Source organism: Geotrypetes seraphini, chromosome 1 (assembly GCF_902459505.1).
Source record: "Geotrypetes seraphini chromosome 1, aGeoSer1.1, whole genome shotgun sequence".
Lineage (NCBI taxonomy): Eukaryota > Metazoa > Chordata > Amphibia > Gymnophiona > Dermophiidae > Geotrypetes > Geotrypetes seraphini.
The window spans coordinates 300,570,781-300,591,078 of NC_047084.1; the positions used below are offsets into that span (position 1 = coordinate 300,570,781).

Genomic DNA, 20,298 nt, shown 5'->3' on the forward strand with positions numbered 1-20,298 from the left:
GAGGCGACGACCAAACTTGTCCAGGGTCTGCCCCTCCCGTCCGGGCGGGACCGCCGCCGAAACCTTAGCGGGCTGCGACTTTTTCAGCGCCGACTCCACCAGCAACGACTGGTGAGACAGTTGTGCCTTATCGAAGCCCTTCCACGATATGGTCCGGTATTTGGACTCCATCTTAGAAGGCACCGCTGTGACTGTAAGAGGGGAGTCTAAATTTCTCAGGAAGGTCTGGTGGAGGATCTTATTGAGAGGCAGACGAGGAGTTTCTCTCGGGGGAGTGGGCAGGTCTTGTTCCTCCAAAAACTCCTTCGTATATTGAGACCCAGCAAGCAAGTCCAGGTCCAAGGCCCGCACCATATCCTGCACAAATTTTGAAAAGGAAGAGGGCCTCGCTGGCGGGGAAGGAGTACGCGAGGTCCGAGCCGCCAAGAAAGAGGGGGAGGCCTCGCGGGAATACCGAGGCTCCCTACCAGACCCCGATCCCCAGGAGGCCGTGCCGAGGACCTCGAAGGGGTCGGGGACCGCCTATGCCCCGAGGAGCCCTTGGGGGAAGTCCCCGGGGTATGAGAAACCGAGGTCCTTCCCCTGCGCCTCGGCGAGGAGTCTCTCGAACCCCTTCCCCCAGGGGTGCGGAAGAGCCTCGGATTGTCGAGGCGGAGCTCCGAGACACGCAATGTCTCACCCCCGGTCGGCGAGGAGCAACCGCGTCTCCGAGGGGAAGCGCGAGAACGCTTAGGTTTCCTCGGCCGACGCCTCGTCCAAGGCCGACCCGAGGGCGAAGAGCCCCGGGAGGACCTCGAGGAAGAGGACGTGGAAGAGATCCTCCGAACCCGACGCACCTTGTCCCGAGGCCTGACACTCCTCTCAGGCTGGTCAACCGAGGTCGAGGGCAAGGTCGGGGTCGAGGACGGCCAACCCCCGGGGGCCGAAGCCGAAGGCACAGAGACCGAGGCCGCCGACGCTGGGGCAGTCGAGGCCGGAGCAGTCGAGGCCGAAGCCTGCTGCAGGTGCGTGAGGGCCCCGGACAGCTCCAAGGCAATCAGCGCTCGGAGCAAGTCCTGGAAGACCGGAACCCCCATCATGGCAGGCAGGTCCAGGGCCGAGGAGTGCTCCCTGGAGGGCGACCTCGGTCTCGAGTATTCCCTCGGGGCACTGGGCTTTGCAACTCGGGGCGGGGCAGAGGACGACCGGGATCCGGAAGGTTCGCCCCCCACATTTCGCCCCCAGCAATTCGCCCCTCACATTTCGCCCCCCACATTTCGCCCCCAGGTATGTTTCGCCCCCACACATTTCGCCCCCACACATTTCGCCCCCGCACATTTCGCCCCTGAGCGTTGGATTATGTGTACTGCACATTTTGCCCCTGAGCGTTCCTCCGTTCTCTCTCTCTCACTCTAACTTTGTCTCCCTTCCCACCTCCCCTTTCTGGTCTGAGTCATTCTTTTCCTCTCTTTATCTTTCCCCTACCCCACCCCCAATTGTAGGTCCAGCATCTGTTCCTTCCCACCCTCTTTTCTGGTATGGGTCACTTTCTCTCCTCCCCTCCCCACTTATGGTTCCAGCACTCTGAAGCAGCAGCGGCCGCCGATCCTGACAATCCCACTGCCTCTTACCCTCACTTACCCGAAGCAGTAGTGGCAGCCTGTGAGCAGAGGCAGTGCCGTAAACAGGCTGCTTTCGGCCAGCCCTGGCAGGGCCTTTCCTCTGCCATGTTAGTCCTGACAACACCCACTCCCTCCCTCTGGCCCCCGAAACTAGGTTGTGCTTGTGGTGATGCCTCTTCACCCCGTGCTGCTTCCTCGACCCAGGAGAGGGGGACAGCGGCGGGGTCGGGGGAGACGGGGCTGGGGACGGAGACCCCTCTTCCTGCTCCAGCATAGGCACCGATTCCCTCTGGAGCCCGCCCCGGCGGCAGCACAGCCGTCCATGGCAGGCTGCCAAGCGGGCACTCGCAGGCGGAGCAGAAGCCGCCGCCGCCGCCTTCAGGACAGGGAGCACACGATCACCATTTCCCTCCCCCCCTCAGCCCCGGCAAAGCACACAAGAAAGCCCCCACCCCATCGGGGATCGCGGAGGGGCCCAGGCAGTGAAACAGGTGAGACGGCAGCAACTAAGCTCATGTTCCCTTTCGGCGGACCTGCGGCTCGTCGGAGGCGCGCGGCGTATGCTCGCGGGACGCTGTCTCGCTCTGGCCCAAGCCCCGATCCCCCTTCATGTCCTAGCGGATCGCGGACGAAAAAGGGGAAAGCCCGGGGGCGGGGCCAGACTTCGACTCCCTCCCCCCCTTGGCTTCGCTCGCGCACACCAGCAGCTGGACTGAGGGCCCGTGAGGTAAGGATTTGCGCGGGAGGGAGGGGGGTGATGAGCATTTCACTTTCATTGCGGAAACTCCACATCAGCAGCGCCTGAAAAAGAAAAGTCAGGCGCGCTCCGAGTCAGGCGCGCTCCGAGACGGATTTCTTTTTCCCCTCAAAGGCAGGGGCGAAATGTGCGGGGGGCGAAATGTGTGGGGGCAAAACATCCGGGGGGCGAAATGTGTGGGGGCGAAACTTCCGGGGGCGAAACATACCTGGGGGCGAAATGTGGGGGGCGAAATGTGAGGGGCGAATTGCTGGGGGCGAAATGTGGGGGGCAAAACTTCCGTGAACCAGGACGACCCACCCGCAGTCGAGGAGCCCGAGGATGGCTTCTTCGCTGACCCTGGAGTCGAGGAAGGAAGAGAGGACTTACCCGAAGCAGGCTTGGTCGAGGCAGCAGGCTTGGAGGAAGTCGAGGGTCGAGGCGAGGTCGAGGGACCGGAGGCCGAGGTCAAGGCCAGGGCCGAAGCCGACGTCGAGGCCTTCCCCGCCGCGGGGTCCGCAGAGAAGAGCTCCGCCATCCAGGCATGGCGTCGGCGGAGAGCTCTAGACTGAAAAGTTGAGCACCTATCACAGGAGTCGGTAGGATGCTCAGGACCCAAACACACCAAGCACCACCGGTGAGGATAGGTAATTGAGAGCAGCCGATCGCACCGGGTGCACTTTTTAAAGCCCGTCAAGGGACGGGACATGGACACAAAACCCGGCCGGGAACGAACGAGGTCCCGCGGCCGCGGCTACCGGGAGCCCCCGGAGCAGAACCAAAATACTTTTTTTTTCGACGAAAACTAAAAGAAAAGAAAGAAAGAAAAGCAAATCAAGCACAGCGACCGTGAAATAACGCACAGCCGCGGTGTCAGAAGGCTAAATTCGAAGAGCACAATTTCCACAGGGCTTCTGGCTCCGCGGAAAAAACTGAACTGAGGACCACGAGGTGGGGATGCGCCCTCTAGTGGGCAAGAAGGCATGCACATGCGTGGTGCAGTGTAGCAAACTTGAAACTTCAATCAAGTTTGCTTGAAAAGCTGTCCGCGCTGGGGCTCAGTAGATGACGTCACCCACATGTGAGAATATCATGCCTGCTTGTCCTGGGATAATAATATTTCTCTCACTCAATTTTGCATGCACATATTCTTAATAGTGCAACAGTCTCACAACTGGCTCCAACAAAGTTCAAGTCATTGCATACACCCAAATAGAAGTGCTCATCCCCTTATCTGGTATCAGTGCCTTCTTTCTTAGCCAGTTTTTATTGAGCCCAGGTTCACCTGAACCATGAGCCTCACAACTTTTAACTGAGCTGTCTGCTGGTTCTTGTTTCTTGCTTTCCATGTGGCATTCATTTGCTCTTACCACCCCCCCCCTCCCAATTCCAAAGTTTTTGTTCTATTCCCTTACTTACCTTGCATGCTCGCAATCCACCCGGCGTTTATAACGATCCAGAAAGTCCAGAGGCAAAGCATGGTCTGCTAATGCTCTAGCAATGAACTGCCCCAACATCTAAACACAGGGAAAGAGGATGGTCAGAGTATGACATAACCAAGAGTTTCCTACATATCTAACTGAATGAAGTCGAAATAGCATGTCCTAGTAAAAGCTATTTCATTTCACCCTTCCAAAGAAGCACAGACACTATGCTTTCCCTCCTGTTCGATTCTCCTCTGGAAGTAATACCCATCTATCTAGAAGCATCTCACTGAACACCTTCAACAGGCAGTCTTTCCTTCACCTACAAAAACTACCAAACAGGCTGTTAGCAAAAAACCATTTTGATTGATGGAGGGAGTACAAATTAACTTCTCTCCCTTCCCCTCTAACATCTCTAGTTGCCATGTAGAACAGAGTGGGTCTGGGACAACGGTCATAGTCTCAAAAGCCTACCCCGTTCTGCTGCCTGAATTTACTCCTGTCACATGTTTGCAAAGAGAGCAATGGTTTGCGACTGCCCACTCTCTGAAGAGAATTCATTCTACTCCAGAACTCAACATCATCTCTCTTCTCTACTAATCCAACCTCTGCTCTATTTCCCCAACATGCACACTCACTTGTGGAGCTTCTGGTGTGTCCAAAATGAGGTCAGGCAGGTCTTTTAACATTTTGTCAAAAGCTTTAGCAATGTCCTCTGAAGTCATTATTTTGCCTACAAGATCCGAGAGCAGCCTTGATGTGAGTTCTCGGCGACTTGCCTTCCCTTCCAAGGAGAGGGAGACAGCAAGTGAGGGAAACTCACATTTCTTCCCTCCCAGATTCAGTTCTTTCAACAAAGCCTGTGTGAGAACAAGAAGCCAGTATCATCCCATCTGCAAACAACATCATTCCATTCTGAACTAGAACATTCTCCTGGTAGATAATTTTTCCTCACAGAACTAAAATACGAACCTACTAAACTTTTCAACAAACTGAAAAATTGTCCTTTCAGATTCACAAACCAAAACTAATAAAACAAAACAGGCTCTCTCATCCCTTCTATACCTATTCTGCAGCCTCATGTCTTTTCCAGGCAAGATGCATCAAAAACACAGATACTCACAATAACCTCGCTGGTGTCCCCATGCTCAAAGTACTCCAGCACTATGGGGTGAATGTTCTTTTCCAGATCCTTTTCATCAAGCTCAGGAACAACCTTCTGATACACTGTGTCACCCTGAGAGAAAATGAAGATTATAAGTGAAAATTTCACTTGTACAGTCCTCTCTGCATCCAAACCCCCATTCTGGCAGTGGTATCACTTCTTTACTTTCAACAGGAAAAGCAGACACTATTCTACTTATTGATGGAATAACAGGAAATTTTTTTTTTTTTTTTTGAAACAGGCTCTCTGTGCCCAGCAAAAATTTCCTATATTGTTTTATTCAGAATGCTAAGCCAAACTCCTGGGGTCATGAAAAGGAGTACCAAGAAGACTATCGCTGAGTACATATTAACAAGATAAGGCCAGATGGCTACTTGTCTATATTATCTCAGTCTCAAGCAGGTGCACACCCCTCTTTACACAGTGCTGTTCTACCAGTGTTTGCAGACTAAAACAGTCATGCCTACCCTGACTCAGCTCTCTGTGGCACATCATACCTGTGCAGACTCATCATAATTGGGATCACGAGCATCAGGCTCCTGGTATCCATACACCACTCCTGGGGCGCCCCACACCCCCTTTCCTCCAGCACCACCTAAAAGAGGAGTCGGGGGGAGGGGAAGAGGAAGAGCATTAATTTTCTTTGGGTGGGGGGTTTATAAGGCTGGTTGAAATTTCTCTGTAAACTGTGGAAGACCACAGTATTGCTGCAATTCAGTATTGATTCCACAACACACTGTGACATTCAGTCTGAATTGTAATCACTGGACTAGTCCAAAGGTCATCATAAGAACACAAGAATAGCCTTACTAGGTCAGACAAATGGTCAATCTAGCCCAGTAGCCCGTCTTCACAGTGGCCAATCCAGGTCACTAGTCCCTGGCAAAAAATCAAAGAGAACCCCCCCTAGAACTAGTATGACAAAGCAAGCATATATAAGATGAATGGAGAGAAAAAACCCATGTGGAAAGCTTAGACATAAGAAGGGAAGCTAAAGAGGCTTTTACAAAGGTCAGGAAGGTAAAATTTAGTTTTACCTGTTAACTTCCTTTCCTCGATTCCTGCTAGACCTGTCCAAACTAATTATTTCTGTCCCCCTTTAACAGCAGATGGAGGTAGAGAACTAGACACTTTCCAGTGGCATCACCAGCATAAGAAGTGATGCAATCTGGAACTTGTCAGTATGACCAAGCCAAAGCAAAAATATGTCCACCAAAAGTCTCTGCAAACCAACTAAATAAACCGAAGCACAACCAAAATGAGTAGATCTGTAGACCAGCTGTGGTCTAGATACAATTCTTTCAAAGACAGAGATATTGGACTGATTTGGCAGGAATCAAGAAAAAGGAAATTAATAGGTAAGACTATTTTATGTTCTTTTTCATTCTGTTAGGCCAGTGGAATGTATCAGAGTTCTATCCCTCAGATGACAACGCTCCTCTAAACCTACCCTGCCAAAACATACCATTGTTCTTTTAATTCCGTAATATTTCACAAAGGAATGAAGCCATGACTGTGTCACTACTCTGCAGATATCCTCCAAATGAACCACCTAAACCTTGATCCAAGTGATCGCCTGCTCTCTAGTCAAGTCAGCACAGGTCAATGGAACCACTTTCCAGCCATAGCATAAGCTGCCTCTATAGCAGAGTTCATCCAACATGCTAGGAAGAACATAAGAATAGCCTTACTTGGTCAGATCAATGGTCCATCTAGCCCAGTATTCTGTCTTCACAGTGGCCAATCCAGGTCTCAAGTAACTGGCAAAAACCCAAACAGTAGCAAAATTCTATGCTATTGATCCATGGCATTAACATAACATAAATTTTTATTTATATACCGAAAAAGCCTTTCGGTTCTATGCAGTTTACAAAAGAGATGGACTGACCATTGTCAGTGAGCTACAATAGATAGATTATTGGCATCAATGAGTTAACAATAGTTTCACATCAGTATGCTGCTTTGAAGGGATTACAAGAATTTTGAGAACAGATGGGTTTTTAATAGCTTTCTAAAATGAATATGATGTTGATATTCTAACCATTTGGCACAGTTCAGGATCCCTGGAAGCAGCTTGGTATAAGAGTCGGTTAATGAATCTTTTCTGAGTACATCCTTTGACTGAAGGGTAGGTAAAAAATAATCAGGAATGTGTGGAGCAGCTTGGCGACGAGAACAAGAATTGAGCAGTTAGGTAGTTAGGCAATAGGCCATGTAGGGCTTTGTAGACAAGGCATCCAAATTTGAAGAGAACTCTTCCCTCGACAGGAAGCCAATAGTGACTTCCCCCATGTCTGTCTCATAGGCAGACTATAGACTTTTCCTCCATCTACTTTAACCACTCTTACCACATCCTCTGGCAATGAGTTTCAGAGCTTAACTATTCTCTGAATGAAAAAATATTTCCTCCTACTGGTTTTAAAAGTATTTCCCTGTAACTTCATTGAGTGTCCCCTAGTCTTTGTAATTTTTGATGGAGTAAAAAAAAACACAAAAAAACTGATCCACTTGTACCCATTCTATACCATTCAGGATTTTATAGATTTCAATCACATCTCCCCTCAGCTGTCTCTTTTCCAAGCTGAAGAGCCCTGGCCTCTTTAGACTCATCATACAAGAGGCGTTTCATTCTCTTTATCATCCTGGTCACTCTTCTTTGAATCTTTACTAGTTCCACTATATCTTTTTTAAGATAAGGCAACCAGAATTGATTGAATGCAATATTCAAGGTGACGTTGCGCCATGGAGTGATACAGAGGAATTATAACATTCTTAGTCTTGTTTACCATCCCTTTTCTAATAATTTCTAGCATTTTGTTTGTTTTTTTAGTTACCACCACACATTAGGCAGAAGGTTTCAGCATATTGTCTACAATACCCAGATTTTTTTTGGGGGGTGGGGCATCAGTCCCAAAGGTGGACTCTAGCATTTGGTAACTATGATTTGGGTTATTCTTCTCAACCTGCATCAATATGTATTTGTCCACATTAAATTTCATCTGCCATTTGGATGCCCAGTCTTTCAGTTTCCTAAGGTCTGCCTCCAATTTTTCACAGTCCGCATGCATTTTAACAACTTTGAACAGTTTAGTGTCATCTGCAAATTTAATCACCTCACTCGTTCCAATTTTCAGATAATTTATAAATAAGTTAAATTGCACCGGTCCTAATACAGATACTTGCAGCGCTCCTCTATTTACCCTTCTCCATTGAGAAAAATTGCTATTTAACCCTACCCTCTGTTTTCTGTTTGATAACCAATTCCTAATCCATAACTGAACATTGCCTCCTATCCCATGACTCTTCTCAGGATCCTCTCATGAGGAACTTTATCAAAAGCTTTCAGAAAATCTAGATCAACTAGATCAACTGGCTCACCTTTATCCACATGTTTATTCACACCTTCAAAGAAGTCGAGCAAATTGGTAAGGCAAGACCTTCCTTGGCTGAACCCATGCTAACTTTGTCCTATTAAATCATGCTTGTCTACATGTTCAACAATTTTATTTTTTTATAATTGTTTCCAATATTTTGCCTGACACTGAAGTCAGGCTTATCAGTATGTAATTTCCCAGATTCTCCTGGAATACTTTTTAAAAAAAAGTCAGTGTAACATTGGCCATCCTCCAATCTTCAGGTACTACAAGGCTTGTAAAATACCACCAACAGACAATCAGATTTTCTGAAATCATGTGTGACTTAGATACCTCCACACCCTGTGCACTTCCAACTTATGAAATGTCCTAGAGGAGTCCTGGCCCTAAGCCTTTGAAAATGCTGGCAACAAAACCACTTGATTCAGATCAAAAGGAGGCCATCTTCAGTAAGAAAGAAACTGTGGGAACAGTAACCAACTCAGAAATGCAGCGGGCTGAGCTGAGCAAATCACCATCAGAAGCACCACTTTCAGAAATAGTGTAACTCAGGAGCTCAAATGAGAACCTGACAGGGCCTTTCAGGACCAAATTCTGGTCCCACCATGGTAAGACTGGTTGTAATGAGGGCTGCAGTTGCTTCATCCCCCAATAAAAAAAACACACAGCAAATCTGGCTGCTACCTGAAGTTTGAGAATGTTAAATGCCAAATCCCGATGGAATCTTCCTTAGTAGGAAACACAAAGATGGAAGTCAAATCTGCCCACCAGGTAGAGATACCTCCCTGAGAATACCAAGACTCAAAATTCTCTAGACCTGGGATATCAGACTTGCACACCTTTAATAAGCTCGCTACAACTGCCACCAGATATCCCTTGTTCCTCAAACAACCGTTAAGGGCCAGACCATAAGCTAAAAGGAAACTGGGTCTTTCATCAAAACCAGGCTCTGCTGCAGCAGTCCCAATCCTCTTGGTAACAACCGAAGTCAGTTCACCAGTAAGTGAATCAGATCCATATAGCAGAGATAGCAAATGCCAGACCAGAGTTCACCAGAGTATGGGTGAAACAATCTTCTGGAGAACCCAGCTGATCAGAGATCCTAGCAAAACATGTACAAGAGTTCCTGTGGGGGGCATGCCTGGGTCAGAGCAACTCCCAATCTGACTGAAGAAGAGTGAGCACTTGGCATTCTCCAGAGTGGCTATCATACTGAAGTTCAAGTCACCAGTGGTCCACCAGAGGCTGAAAGGCAGAGGCACTCAACTTCACTCTGAACTCATCCTCCAAGTTGGCTCAAATCAAACAAACTTGCTCTAACTGCAGCTTAGAGCCATTTCCTCTTGTTTTCTTTTTAAATACTATAAACTTTATTAGCTGGGCAGCCCTGGCTCTGTATTATAGGACCACCTACAAGTTGGGAGAGGGCCCACAAACCACTGCTGGCAAGGATCCTGTATCAGCTCACCCAGAAAGCAAAAACTTGTGGGCTAAGGCTCAGGAAAAGAAAAGACAAAAACTCCTCTGAGCTCAACCAGGGAAACGGTCCAAATCCCTGGGAGACAAGCCAGGCCAAGGAATTCCACCACAGGGCTGCAGGCCATAGATTGTGACCCTGGGAGTCGGACCTCAAAATGAAGAATCCCGATACACCATCTCAACCTCAGTATCTGCTGAAGGTTGAGAAATACTAACATGTCCCAGGTTGCGCCACTTCTTATGTTGGACTAGTCTAGCTGGATGAAAGAAAAATTTTCTTTTAAAATAAAATTCATTGCAGGAGTAACGTAAAGCATCTACTTCACTCTCTAGGCACCCACTAGGGTTTGAGCCCTTGGCCATCTAAGAGTCTCAGACATCAACCAAGCATATGCTATTATTTTGATGACATCCCTTCCTACCTCTCCCAACCTACCAGATGTATTGGGAGCCATTAAGCTTTTTACACAGATCATAAGTAAATTTTTTTTTAAAATTTTTTTTTAATAAGATGGGCTTCTGCCAGCCGTAAGCAAGTTTCTAGTCCATAAACTATTCTTTCAGGTTTCTGAAAACACAGATTTTGCTATAATCTGAGGACAGAGTTCCCAGAAAGAAAAGTGTTTACACACCAATACAGTGACTCACTTATACATGGGTTATTAATAATTCTTGAATAGAGAGATAATAAATCTAAGAATAGATCACTACAAGACCGGGGGGGGGGGGGGGAAACTTAACATGCAAACAACAATAGGCAGGCATAAAATGGATTTCACAGATAGTAATAGTAATAGATAGAACATTAGTAATAGATAGTAATAGATAATAATAGATAGAACATTAAACTGTTCCCATTATTAAAATCCCAGCCTTCCTTACAGAAATCTATCAATAATGGCAACCAGTTTGCCACCATCTGGGCTGTCTACTAAGCTGAATTGAGGGAGACACAGATTTCACAGTCACATTTGCCCCTGTAAACTTTCTCCTGACAGCCTTCAGCTGTTCCTCACCTCCAGCTGAAACAGTGACACACAGTTCATTTCTTCTCTCTCTCTGAAACCATCTTCAATCACTGTAACTAATTGCCCTTTTAGCTAGAAGTGAGTTGCTTGCCTCATAACACTAGGAGGTTAACTGCATCAGTTATGACAGCCAGTAACTGCAGAACACAGCTCTGTCACACTGCCACTTGCAGGTTGATTTGATGTATATAACAGGCTTTTATAGGAAGTAATACAACTCCAAGCAAACTTGGAGCTTATTATATTTAAAAACCCATATGGCCACATAAAAAGAGAGGTTCTAACCTTGCTAATATCTATTCTAGTCAGGGAATGCACAGATTTACCACCTCTGCCTGCTGGAGACTGAGAATAGACTAATTTTAGGGGGACTGAATAGCCCACTTATACTAGTCATAATTCAGTGGTTCTCAGTCTCCACCTGCTAGCAGAGGTGCGTAAACCCATTTGTCTGTGACGGTCTGGAGGGTCACTAAAAAATCATGTGTGCACAGGAATTTAGTGCTCTTTCAGATGGTAGTGTCCCCATGGCCACATGCCATCTGCAGAAGGAATCCAACTCTGGATTTTTCCTTTTGCCTCTGTTTTACTTTACTGAGCTCCTTAGCTCCACCTGTAGTTCTTCCCTTCTGCACACATGCCTGCAGGGGTGTTTGTTCTGTTCGCCACATTTCATTATTCTTTTTTGTGTCTTTTTCATCCCTTTCTCAGGGTTTCTGGTCCTCAGAGCATTTTTCAGCTCTGCCTGCTTTGAGAACACACAGACTATGGTCTGTAGCTGACAGGCCAATCCCAGTGGGTACCTATTAGCCAACCTGCATAATTTTCTTTAGAGCTCAGGGCTGTCCCTGAAGTGATTTAATCTGCTGTTAAGAAGGGATCGAGTACAGGCTGTTGGGTGTCCTTAGGAGATTCGGCGGTGCCTCGCAGGGTGACATTGCATATTTTAAAGTCATCTGCCTTGACCTCTTTGAAAAAAACCTAATATACAGTGGTACCTCGGTTTGCGAGTGTTTTGCAAGATGAGCAAAACACTCAGCAAACTTTTGACTCGCAAACCGAGCACTGCCCCGATCAACGAGCATTTACAGGGGATTCCTCTTCCGTCTTCCGGCCAGCCTTCTACATCGCGTGCCTTCCGCAGGTTGGAGGACCTCTGTCTGGGCCTGCGTGGCCAGGTGCTGCCCTCCTGTGCGTTGCGTATGACATGCACAGCGTCAATCAAAATCTCTCAATCTCTCCCTAAGTAAGGGGAAAGTTCCCCTGGACTGGAAATTAGCTAATGTTGTTCCTCTGCATAAAAAGGGTTGCAGGACAGAGGCTGCGAATTATAGACCGGTGAGTCTCACATCAATATTGTGCAAACTCATGGAAACACTAATTAAAAGCAAATTGGACACGATCTTGAATGAAGGGAATCTTCGGGATCCCAGTCAGCATGGATTCACTAAGGGTAGGTCCTGCCAATCCAATCTCATCAGCTTCTTTGACTGGGTATCAAGAAAGTTGGACTTGGGAGAGTCTTTGGACGTCGTGTACCTGGACTTCAGTAAAGCTTTTGACAGTGTCCCACACCGCAGGCTGCTAAGCAAGATGGAATCGATGGGGTTAAGAGAGACACTAACTGCATGGGTCAATGATTGGCTGAGTGGCAGACTTCAGAGGGTGGTGGTTAATGGTACCCTCTCTAAAACATCGGAGGTGACCAGTGGAGTGCCGCAGGGCTCGGTCCTGGGTCCACTCCTTTTCAACATATTCATAGGGGATCTGACTCAAGGGCTTCAAGGTAAAATAACACCATTTGCCGATGACGCCAAACTATGTAATATAGTAAGTGAATGCAGTTTACAGAATTATATGGCGCAGGACCTGCTTACATTGGAAAGTTGGTCCTCAACCTGGCAGCTAGGCTTCAATGCTATGAAATGTAAGGTCATGCACCTCGGAAGCGGAAATCCATGCAGGACGTACTTCTTGAACGGAGAAACTTTAACTAGGACTTCAGCAGAACGAGATTTTGGAGTAATCATCAGTGCAGACATGAAAACTGCCAATCAAGTGGAGAAGGCTTCATCTAAGGCAAGGCAGATATTGGGTTGTATCAATAGAAGTTTCGTCAGCCGAAAGCCTGAAGTCATAATGCCGTTGTACAGGGCCATGGTGAGACCTCATCTGGAGTACTGTGTGCAATTCTGGAGGCCACATTACAGTAAAGATGTGCGCAGAATTGAATCAGTTCAGCAGACGGCCACCAGGATGATCTCGGGGCTCAAGGGTCTCTCGTACAAAGAGAGACTGAACAAATTGCAGCTCTACACTCTCGAGGAACGTAGGGAGAGGGGAGACATGATCGAAACATTTAAGTAACTAAGAACATAAGAACATAAGCAGTGCCTCCGCCGGGTCAGACCATAGGTCCATCATGCCCAGCAGTCCGCTCCCGCGGCGGCCCAAAGAGGTCACCTGTCTGAATCATCAGAAGGGGCCCCCTTGCCACCCTGGTTTCCCATTGAAGTCCTATCTTCCCATCGAAGTCCTAACCCTCTGGTTTTGCACATGCACGACCTGGTCGGGTTTCTATACTTATTTCCTGGATACTTCTCTCAGTATCCCACGATCCCTTTATCCCTCAGGAATCCGTCCAATCCCTGTTTGAATCCCTGTACCGTACTCTGCCCGACCACCTCCTCCGGCAGCGCATTCCAAGTGTCCACGACCCTCTGGGTGAAAAAAAACTTCCTTGCATTTGTTTTGAACCTATCTCCCTTCAGTTTCTCCGAGTGCCCCCTCGTACCTGTTGTCCCCTTCAGTCTGAAGAATCTGTCCCTATCCACCCTCTCTATGCCCCTCATGATCTTGAAGGTCTCTATCATATCTCCCCTGAGCCTCCTTTTTTCCAGGGAGAAGAGCCCCAGCTTATCCAACCTCTCGGCGTATGGGCAGTGTTCCAGCCCTCTTACCAGTTTCGTCGCTCTCCTTTGGACTCTCTCAAGCACCGCCATGTCCTTCTTGAGGTATGGCGACCAATACTGCACGCAGTATTCCAGATGCGGACGCACCATCGCTCGATACAATGGCATGATGACTTCCCGCGTCCTGGTTGTGATGCCCCTCTTTATGATGCCCAGCATCCTGTTGGCTTTTTTCGAGGCTGCTGCGCACTGTGCAGATGGCTTCAGTGATGCATCCACCAGCACACCCAAGTCTCTCTCAAGTCTGCTGTCTCCCAACAATGCCCCCCCCATTTTGTAGTTGAACAACGGGTTCTTTTTCCCTATATGCATGACCTTGCATTTTTCCACATTGAAGCGCATTTGCCATTTGTCTGCCCAGTCCTCCAGCTTCTCCAGGTCCCTTTGCAGGTCCTCACACTCCTCCCTGGACCTAACTCTGCCGCACAGTTTGGTATCATCTGCAAATTTTATGACCTCGCACTTTGCCTCTTTTTCCAGGTCATTGATAAATATGTTGAAGAGTAACGGCCCCAGCACCGATCCCTGTGGTACACCGCTTGTGACTCCCCGCCAGTCAGAATATTGGCCCTTTACTCCAACCCTCTGCAGTCTACCCGACAACCAGTGCTCGATCCATCTGTGCACATCTCCTCCCACCCCGTGGTTCCACAGCTTCCTAAGCAGTCTTTCATGTGGCACCTTGTCGAAAGCCTTTTGAAAATCGAGGTAAATGATGTCGATGGGTTCCCCATTGTCCACCCGACTGCTTATTCCCTCAAAGAAGTACAGAAGGTTCGTTAAGCACGACCTTCCCTTACAGAATCCGTGCTGGCTTGTTCTCAGTAGACCATTTCTTTCAATGTGCTCGCAAATGCCGTCCTTGATCATAGCTTCCACCATCTTCCCTACAATTGAAGTCAGGCTCACCGGCCTGTAGTTCCCAGGGTCACCCCTCGATCCCTTCTTGAAGATAGGTGTGACATTTGCCAATTTCCAGTCCTTTGGTACCTCTCCAGTTTTCAAGGATAGGTTACAAACATGCTGGATTGTGCCCGCTATTTCCTGTCTTAGTTCCTTCAGAACCCTTGGGTGGATCCCGTCCGGACCCGGTGATTTGCCGCATTTTAACCTGTCTATCTGTTTGAGGACATCCTCCTTACTTACCTCTATGTGTTCCAATTTTTCAGCCTGTTCCCCACTCATGAGCTCCTCTGAGTCCGGTATATTAGATGTGTCCTCTCTCGTGAAAACCGACGAGAAGAACGTGTTCAACCTCTCAGCTACCTCTTTATCCTCCTTAATCACTCCCTTCCTATCCCCATCGTCCAACGGCCCCACCTCCTCTCTCGCTGGTCGTTTCCCCTTTATGTAACTGAAGAATGCCTTGAAGTTTTTTGCCTCCCTGGCCAGCCCCTCTTCGTATTTCCCTTTTGCTTTTCTAACCTCTCGGTGGCATTCTTTTTGGCATTTCCTGTGCGCCTGGTGGTTTTCCTCCGTTGGGTCCTTTTTCCATCTCCGGAAGGATACTTTTTTGTCATTTATTGCCCTCTTTACTTCTGCTGAGATCCAAATCGGGTCCTTTGACCGCTTGTTCTTGCAGCCTTTCCTGAAATTGGGGACGTACATTTTTTGTGCTTCTTGCAGGGTGTCCCTGAATAGGGTCCAGGCGCTTTCCACAGTCTCCATCTTAAAGATATTTCTGAGCTTCTTCCCCACCATTTTCCTCATAGCAACATAGTTCCCTTTCTTGAAGTTGAGCGCAGTTGTTGCGGTCCTCCTTACTATGGGTGTCCCCCTTTCTAATGTGAATCTGATCGCATTGTGGTCACTGTTGCCTAGTGGTCCTCCCACTTCTACCCCGCTTGCACGGGACGTGTCGAAGTGGAAGATTATATTTTCTTTCTCAAGGGACACTCGGCCACAAGAGGGCACCCGCTCAAACTCAGGGGCGGAAAATTTCATGGCGACACCAGAAAGTATTTCTTCACAGAGAGAGTGGTTGATCATTGGAACAAGCTTCCAGTGCAGGTGATCGAGGCAGACAGCGTGCCAGACTTTAAGAATAAATGGGATACCCATGTGGGATCCCTACGAGGGTCAAGATAAGGAAATTGGGTCATTAGGGCATAGACAGGGGGTAGGTAAGCAGAGTAGGCAGACTTGATGGGCTGTAATCCTTTTCTGCCGTCATCTTCTATGTTTCTATGCGTGTCATGCGCGGTGTGCGGGTGGGGCGGCACTCAGCTGTGTGGGCTCGGGTGGGGGCTCTCCAGCATGCGAGGGGCATCCAACGTGGAGGCTGGCTGGCGGATGGAGGAGGCATCCCTCTGAAGGCACTGCGAGGTTCTCCGGCAGCTGGCATCCCCCCTCCTCCGAAGCGGCACTATGGGGTTCTCTGGCGGCTGGCATCCCCCCCCCCCCGAAGCAGCACTGTTGGTTTCTTCTTCCGATGACGGACGGATGAGGCAGACGGAGGAGACGGCGCTGCAGCACCTGGCCCCGACAGGTACAGACCCCGGGTTCTGGAACCAATCGTTGCTGTTGCCACTATTGTCTATGGGGAACTTTGTTTTGATAAACGAGCATTTTGGATTACGAGCATGCTCCTGGAACGGATTATGCTCGTAATCCAAGGTACATGATAATTAACGTTGCGTACAGTATAATTTTTCTTTTTAATTTTGTGGTTACCATTGTGTATTAATAAGATGATATTGTGTGTATATGAAAAATGGATGGAAGAAATTGCATTACAATTAGTACTATTATTATGGGGGTGGAGTCAGGGCAGAGCTTGGTACAGAAACTTCAACAGTCTGAATGGCTTCAATGTTAAATCATAGCTTTTATTAGGCCACTGACCTTGGCCACCTCAGACGAGCCCGGTTTCATCGGTGCCATAAACTTTATATACAAAATAGGCACTTCTTTAAATCAAACATAATCCGGCATGCTCTGGACTCCATCAATATAAATCATAGAATTAACAGTCCTCTTCACCAGAGTATCATAACTGAGAAGTGCAACTGCTATCAATCAAAAGTTCATTCAGTTTCAATGCAGTACAGCTGGTCCCATCAGGCTGTTACAAACGGGGACACCAGGGCAAACATAGGCTGTCGTTCTGCACAGCGTTTCACTCAGCTCTAAGCAGGTTTGTATATTCCCAACACATATAAGCTCTGGTGCCTTATTTTGGTCCTAACATCAGGAACAATGCTGACAGTTTTCATGAATATAACTTTGGGCATAACTTTTCCTTGTGAGCAGTGGAACAGCAGAGAAACAGAAAGGAGCAGAAATCTTCCCCGCCTTAACCTCACAGCCCTAAGCAATCTCCATTGGCTCAGCATGAGTTATACACGGAGCATAGCCCTCATCAATTATCATAGGCTCAGGCACACAGTATGATAAAGGCAAGTTTCCAACCTGTTCCTTCTTCATGTCCCAGTCCCTTCCAGCAAGTAGCTCTGGCTGCTTCCAAGCTAGTTCAGCTTCATGCTGGGATTCTGGTTCCTGCTCTGCTCCTGTCCCGGGGAATCTGCTGGTTCCTTTCTGCCACTTCCTGCTGCCCTCCTAAGCTCATTACAGAGCCTCTGTTTAAGCTGAGGGAAGAAACCACTCGCCTTTAGCTGCAGGGGGGTAAGTTTTCTTCCCTCAGCTTGAATTGCTCTCAAGGCACCCTGCTGTGCTGCTTTCTGCTTCCCAGCACCTAGAAAACAGCGAGGTAAAACTTTACTGCCTGGTTTCTGGACAGTCTCAGGGAAGTCACAGCTTTCCTGTTCTACTTCCATTTCTTCACTGTCCATAGGATAGTCAGCTGATCTACACCTCCCCCCCCCCTCCCCCGGGCTCTGACTTGGTCAGCCCTTCTGCTGGGGCTTGTAATTCCTCCCATATTTCTCTGTGACAAGACTTTGGGATGCAAGATTGTCACACTATACAAAAATAGACAAACATATCCCCTCCCCTTTTACTAAACCACGATAGAGGTTTTTAGCGCAGGGAGCTGCGCTGAAAGCCCCGCGCTGCTCCCAACGCTCATAGGCTGGCTAACAGGTACCCATTGGGATTGGCCATCAGCTGTGTGTTCTGAAAGCAGGCAGAGCTGAAAAATGCTGAGCACCAGAAACCCTGAGAAAGGGACAAAAAAAGACCAAAATAAAATAATGAAATGTGGAGAGCAGAACAAACACTCCTGCAGGAACGTGTGCAGAAGGGAAGAACTGCAGGTGGAGCTAAGGAGCCAAGTGAAGTAGAACACAGACAAAAGGAAAAATCCAGAGTGGATTCCTTCTGCAGATGGGGACACTACCATCCGTCTAGAATGTCTCACCTATTGCACTGGAATAAAGATTACCTTAGCGATTTTATCATACAAATAGATAAAGACTATGGGGTACATAATTTTTTTAAAAACAGTCTAAAAACCCGCCTAAATTGGCACTTGCACGATCAAAAAGACAGGTCGTCCAAGTACCAATAATCAAACAGGGTTTTAGACGTATCTAAAACCAGCTTAGGCTTTTTTACTGCCTTTGTGTGTCGAGAGCAAAAAGGGGTGTTTTTGGAGGAGTGGGTAGGGTGGGAGGTGGGTAGGATGTGGGCCAACCTACACTTAGTCGTCCGGCAGTCAAATTCGAAAAGTTTGACAGGCTGCCTGGACGGAACTTATACGTTTTGACTTAGACCAAGTCAAAACAGGTATATGTTCCGGATTGGGCCGCGGAGCTGATCACAGCTTCCACGATCAGCTCGGTGGCACAGGCATCCCTCTTGCACAATGCTTGCAAGGGGCGGGGGGTTTCATGAATGTCGGCAGGACAGATTGGGCATCTCTCCTGCTGTGATCATTTGGGGGGGGAAGAGTCTAAGGCCCTGATTGACCTGACTAGCCAATTAGGGCCTTAGAATCCTTCCCCTTGTATCACGGGATAGAGAGGGAGGCGCTTAAGGCCCTGATTGGCTCAGATGCCTAAGGCCTCTCCTTGCACATCACATGATGAACCAGGGATAGAAAGGCCCATTTCTGAGCGGTAGGCCTACAGGCAGTACAAACTGAGCTTCCTTCCTACTCCAACTTATCTAAAAAAAGTACTTAGGGGGGGGTGGAAGGGGACCTCCAGTAGCAGGAGGGAGTGGGCATTCCTCCTGCCTTTTTTCTGGTGGGGTAGGATAGGAGATATTTGGGGGGGTGCGGGAGTGGGCTTTCCCATATCGCTGCCATGGGGGTGGGTGCTCCTGCTAATTTTCTTTTGTGGTGGCGGAGGGATTCGGCAAGGCAGGAGGAAGTGGGCATTCTTCTTGCCATTTTTGCTGGTATGTAGGGGGTAGTTCGCGGTGCCTTTGTTAAGGAGGGCCATTATCGGCGGGGGGGGGGTCTTTTTTTCCAATTGGGCACAGCATCTGTGCCCATTAAAAATATATATACAGTCAAATATATGTATATATACAGTCAAATGCGGTTTGCAAGTATTTTGCAAGACGAGCAAAACATTCTTACAAACTGTAACTTGTAAACCGAGCATTGACTCGATTTGCAAGCCCCCCACTCCACCCCGGGAACCAGGTTTGTTGCTCTCCGAGGCCACCGGCACTGCTCCCTCCCTTCTCAATCGCCTCCTCCCCCCTTACTGACCGGCCCTGTCCTTACCCATGCATACCGGTGTTGAAAGTGCCTGCAACCGGTTCTCTGCTGGGCCTTGAGCATCTACGCATGCTCAAGGCCTTCTGGCTCTCACCCTCTCCGAGAATCTCATGAGAATCCTCTTAGTGCATCTGGCCCTTGGTCCAATAAGCACAAAAAAAAACCATGCTCTCCTCCCATCACCCTAATCCTAACACAGACGCATACAATGGAGATTTAACATCATACCTATTTTTTTATACAGAACAGTTAAATACCACTTATACATACACAATAACAAACTGATCACATTTTGAATGGGAAGATCTCATTTTCTGCATGGAAGATTGATCAATAAGGTAGTAAAAATCACATGTCTGACACCAGGGAGTGCAATCAAGATTCAGAGTTCTAGTACTTGCTTTAACCAGTACAGGACTTCCTCTTAAAGACTGTTTGTGCCTGGTGCTCCAGTCAACTGGGACAGTCAAACCCTATGACGCTCATTCCTTGCCCAATCTTCAGCTTTTTTTAAAAAAAAACCTTTTCTTCCTTGATGATCCCAGCCCCTATTCACACACAACTTTTTCATCTAACCTTTTTTGGGGAGTCCTCGACCCTTCCCCATCCGTGACTTTTTGTCATAGTTCTTGCCCTTGGGACTGCTGGGGTCAGCTGTGGGTTCCCCTGCTTCAGACTGGGACTCTCGGGTGGAATCATGGGTTGAATCACGGGTTGAATCACGGGTTGAATCACGGGAGGAAGTCCGTCTCAGGCGGCGTTTAGCTTTTGCTTTGATGCGAGCCTCATGTAGGGCCTTCTCTTGTGGAGTCCAGTCCCTGCTCACTTCTCCATCAATCAGATCTTCATCCAAGTCTTCCTCTCCAGAGCTCATTCTAGAACGTTACCTA

The 20,298-nt window shown here is 48.1% G+C and overlaps 1 protein-coding gene across 10 annotated transcripts in view; it reads right to left on the reverse strand.

The window, feature by feature from the left end:
- Positions 1 to 20,298, reverse strand: part of LOC117364991 (programmed cell death protein 4-like) — an 80,353-nt gene that overhangs the window by 41,959 nt on the left and 18,096 nt on the right. For all 10 annotated transcript variants that reach the window (XM_033954852.1, XM_033954816.1, XM_033954807.1 and 7 more), the window contains 5 exons: positions 19,985 to 20,295; positions 5,424 to 5,521; positions 4,885 to 4,998; positions 4,400 to 4,621; positions 3,757 to 3,854 (listed from right to left, as the gene is read on the reverse strand). In XM_033954852.1, coding sequence (XP_033810743.1) covers positions 3,757 to 3,854; positions 4,400 to 4,621; positions 4,885 to 4,998; positions 5,424 to 5,521; positions 19,985 to 20,282 — 830 coding nt within the window. In that variant the 5' untranslated portion in view covers positions 20,283 to 20,295. The remainder of the gene's footprint in view (positions 1 to 3,756; positions 3,855 to 4,399; positions 4,622 to 4,884; positions 4,999 to 5,423; positions 5,522 to 19,984; positions 20,296 to 20,298) is intronic.